Genomic DNA, 4,507 nt, shown 5'->3' on the forward strand with positions numbered 1-4,507 from the left:
TCTAAAATTTTTTACTTGTCTCATCGAGATTCAAAATGTCTAATTTTGTTCCGATTCACCTCCGATTCACTCTTTTAACTTGCTAATTTATCTTTGATAAAAATATTATTATTTAATTACTATATTCTCATGTGTGAAATATTTTATTCTAAACTATTCTTTTCACCCTTCATTACTATTAAACACTCTAACTAACCTCAATTGGTATCCGATAAGCTCTATTAGTCACCATATCTGAGTACGGAATGTTACATTATGTGTATTTAAATTTTAATTATATTATAAATATATTTGATATGAGAACCTTTAGGTATATGTTATGTGATTGTTTCAATTTTGAGACTTGCTGGAGTCTCGCAAGTCTTGTCTAGCTGACTTGTGCACAGGTCATGACTTTCGATTTGAGTCGTGACCCAAAGTAACATGTCATGTAATTATAAATAATTGAAATATGTATGGAAAGTGACAAGAAAAGAAGCTGATTTATGAGAGTGGGGTCTTTCTGTTTATGCGCTGTGACCCTTCTTGTCGGTGAGTGTGGTGGGCCGAACAAACAAAGGCTACTAGTCTTTATTGATATTGTAATTTTAGTTTTTCCCTTGTGTTTTCTTTTCTACTCTTTTTACCCTTCTCCTTTTAAGCGGGGTCAAAGAAAACGGAGCTCTAAATAATTGAAATCTCTATGAAGGATATAAATCCATGTCACTTTGTGCACAAGTGGAGACCCCGAGAAGTTTTAAAGCATACGTATGAGTCTCCTGTTAATCATATTTTCTAGAATATTTTTATCTTTAATTGCAAAAAATTTATGTTGTGCATGCCTTTGCTCCTAATGGGATGAGCTGATCATTTGGTGCATGAACAACTCTAATCAACTATACATCGATTAAATATGTACTTTATTTAAATCCAATATTCAAAAAATATATTTAAAAGCATTAAATATGAATATAAAGTATTTTATTATTTTAATAGTAAATATTATGTCCATGGATAGTTAGAAGTTATGTACAAAGAAGTCAGACTCAGACGCCGTCTGGCTTTGAATAAGTCTTTTTTAGGTTAATGGAAAGCTTACAACCTTGAAGCTGATGACCTAGTGCGAGCACATTATGCCATGACTATGAATAGAAAAAAAATTTATTGAACAAAAATATCTTTATTTATTAAAAATAATTATAATCTAGAAATAAAAAATATAAAAAGAAATTAAAATAAAATTTTATATTAATAATTTAATAATAAATTATTAATGTTTAAATTTTCAATAAAAGATTAAAATGAAAATACAAATAGAAAAAAAAAATTGGAATAAAAAATCATATTAATAATTTAACAATAAATTATTAGTATTTCAAAATTTTAATGAAAATAAAATTAAAAGATTAAAAATGAAAAATATTATTAAATTATAATAATGAGTAATTTTTCTAATTTACTAAACTATAATAAAGGGTAATTTTGTTATTTTAACATTTATTTTTTAACTATTTTTAAATTATTTTTATCAATTAAACATAAAAAAAATTATAATAACAATTTTTACCCTATTTCATTTTGTGAAGTAATTTACATAATAATTATTTTTTTATTTTTTTATTTTTACAAAATAATTATTTATTTTATGCAATTCAATTTCGTGAACTAAAGCTACCGACACTCTATAACTTCGTAAAAAAAAAATAATAATAATAAGCAATCTCTAACTAAGTCTTCTTTAGATCAACAAGTCACTGAAAAGCTTATAACATTGAAGTCGTCATTGTTTTTATTGATGTGTAAGTCCTCGCACTTTATTGCTGATGCCTAAGTTGTCCTTGCACGTTACTCAATTACTATGAACAGCATAAAAAATTTATTGGATAAAAATATCCTTATTTAGTGAAAATAATTACAATTTACAAATAAAAGGTCAAAAGAAATTAAAATAAAATTTTATATTAATAATTTAATAATCAATAACTAATGTTTAAACTTTAAAAAAAATTAAAAAATGAAAATACAAATAGAGAAAAATGAAAAAATTTGAAATAAAAATTCATGTTAATAATTTAATAATAAATTATTAATAATTAAAATTTTAATGAAAATAAATTAAAAAATTTAAAAAGAAAAAATATTATTAAAGATATAATAATGGGTAATTTTTTTAATTTATTAGATTATAATAAAAAGTAATTTATTATTTTATTATTTATTTCTGATCTATTATAAAACTATTTCTATCAACTGAGCATCAAAATGAGTTATTATCCTATTTTATTTTATTAAGCAAATTATATATTAATTATTTTATTTTAGTCTTATAAAATAATTATTTTATTTTATCCAATACAATTTTGTGAACCAAAACTGTCAACATTTTATAACTTGGTAAAAAAATAAAAAAAATAATAAACAATATCTAAATAAATCTTGTTTAAGTCAACAGGCCAATGTAAAGCTTACAACCTTCGAGTCGTCGCTTTTAGGGCCTTTATTGCTGATGACAGAGTAGTCCTTGCAAGAATTATGATACCACTCGCCATTTAACTTGCCCAAAAAAATACTAATCAATAAGCAAAGATTACAATTCCTTGCGTTCCTCACATTTCCCTTGAAAGGGTGCCATGGCGGAGTTTATCATTTCTAACGCGTTGGAGAGGCTTGGCGATTTCCTAATAGAAGAAGTGAAATTCTTCCAAGGCGTTGGCCAAGAATTCAATCACGTAAAGGCTCAGCTGCAGTGGATGAAGGCGTTCTTGAAAGATGCATATGCAAAGCAAGACAAAGATGAGAGAATAAGAAACTGGATGGCGGAGATCAAAATTCTCGCTTACGATATAGAAGACATCGTTGAAAGCCTCGCCCTCGAAGTTGCATCCACGAAGAAAGCTGGTGCAACATTTGCAATCTGGAACCAAGTAAAAACAAAGTACAATCTTGGTTCAAAGCTGGAGGACATCAATGTCCGGATTTCTGAATTGACAAAGAGTCTGAAAACCTTTGGTATAAGGGAATTACCCATCCCAGAGGGCTCCAATTCTGCGATTGACCGGAAGCCGAAGAGAAGTTCAAGCCTCCGGAAGAATTATCCTCACATTCCTGAAAATCCTGTTGGAGTTGAGGAAGATGTAAATTTATTGGTGAAAAAATTGGTGGGTAAAGAACGTCGTGGAAGTGTTTGGCGGTGTTGTATGGGTGGCTCTGCAGAGACTAGCCAAGGCGATAACTTTAAGGAGCATCGGGTTGTCTCGATATGTGGCATGGGCGGTATAGGAAAGACCACCCTCGCTAAGAAGATCTACAATCATGCCAAAGTTAGACAACGTTTTGATCACTTTGTGTGGTTAAATATATCCCAACAATGGGAAAAGAGGAGTACCTGGGAACAAATTTTGTTCAAGCTTATTAACGTCGGTAAGGAGCAGCGAGAGGAGATTGAGAAAATGAGGGACGACGACATAGCCGAGATGGTCTTTAAAGAACTACAGAAGAAGAAATGCTTGGTGGTGCTTGATGACATCTGGGATGTGCATGCTTGGAAAATCTTGAGTGCTGGGTTCCCAACCGAGGACACAGGTAGTAAAATAATACTTACCACTCGCAAGAAAGAAGTCGCCAGGCACGCAGATCCGAGATGTTATATACATGAACCACGGTGCCTGAATGAGGCAAGAAGCTGGGAGTTATTTCAAAGAATTGCCCTCCCTCTGCCAGATGATCAAGGTCTGACATATCTCACTCGTAACTCCTTTATTATAAATGCTTTCTCATTCTTATTGCTAAATAGTTTAATTTCTACCTTCTTACTGGGGTTATAGTTTGGGTCTCTTCTACACTATCTTGCTCGCATCTTATTTTATTCACACACTGATCTCCTTCTAGTTTGATACCTTTTCCATTCTAATTTCTATTTTAGGATACTTGAAAATAAGGTGCACTTTTCCATAATAAAAAATTTGTTTCCAATGTTACCTTTGGTTAAAATGCTAACTAATTTTTACAACTTCTAATAGCAATAACAAAAAGGGCATCTTGTGATTTCAGGCGGAATAAATTTTCCCAATGAGGTGTAGAATATGATAGTTAACTATCCTATGTTTTTATCTTTTCAAATATCAGAGCACAAATTTATTCTACCTCAAATCGTAGGGCATTTATCAAAGAATAAAATACTTCATTGTTAAAATTTCGTACCATTTAGAAACTGGACACTCAATATGGTTTTGGAAACATATATATATATATATATATAGCTTCCAAATACCCTTTAACTTATTTACCAAACAAAAGAGTTGAGTACCAAACAACTTTTTAATTAAGGCAATTCCGAACAAATATTATTGCTTATTAGGATTTGAATCAATAATCCCAGCAATGATCTCCACCTTGTCTCAATTCTCTCCTACTTGAGCTAATTGACTCCTCCACCTCTTCACCAAGCTTGCGAAAGAGGCTTCCTGTTTTGTTTACAAATTCACTTCTTTGTTCTCGAGTTATTATGAGGATATATATACATATATAT

At 30.1% G+C, this 4,507-nt stretch overlaps 1 protein-coding gene across 2 annotated transcripts in view; it reads left to right on the plus strand.

Moving 5' to 3' along the window:
- Positions 1-2,528: 2,528 nt before the first annotated feature.
- The window catches only part of LOC110425569 (putative disease resistance protein At1g50180), a 4,600-nt gene continuing 2,621 nt past the window's right edge, over positions 2,529-4,507 (plus strand). Inside the window, exon 1 of one of the 2 annotated variants that reach the window (XM_021440481.1) lies at positions 2,529-3,708. In XM_021440481.1, coding sequence (XP_021296156.1) covers positions 2,610-3,708 — 1,099 coding nt within the window. In that variant the 5' untranslated portion in view covers positions 2,529-2,609. The remainder of the gene's footprint in view (positions 3,709-4,507) is intronic. The other variant, XM_021440480.1, reaches the window with a different exon arrangement.

Source organism: Theobroma umbraticum, unplaced genomic scaffold, assembly GCF_002168275.2.
Source record: "Theobroma umbraticum cultivar Fairchild unplaced genomic scaffold, ASM216827v3 scaffold_81.0, whole genome shotgun sequence".
Lineage (NCBI taxonomy): Eukaryota > Viridiplantae > Streptophyta > Magnoliopsida > Malvales > Malvaceae > Theobroma > Theobroma umbraticum.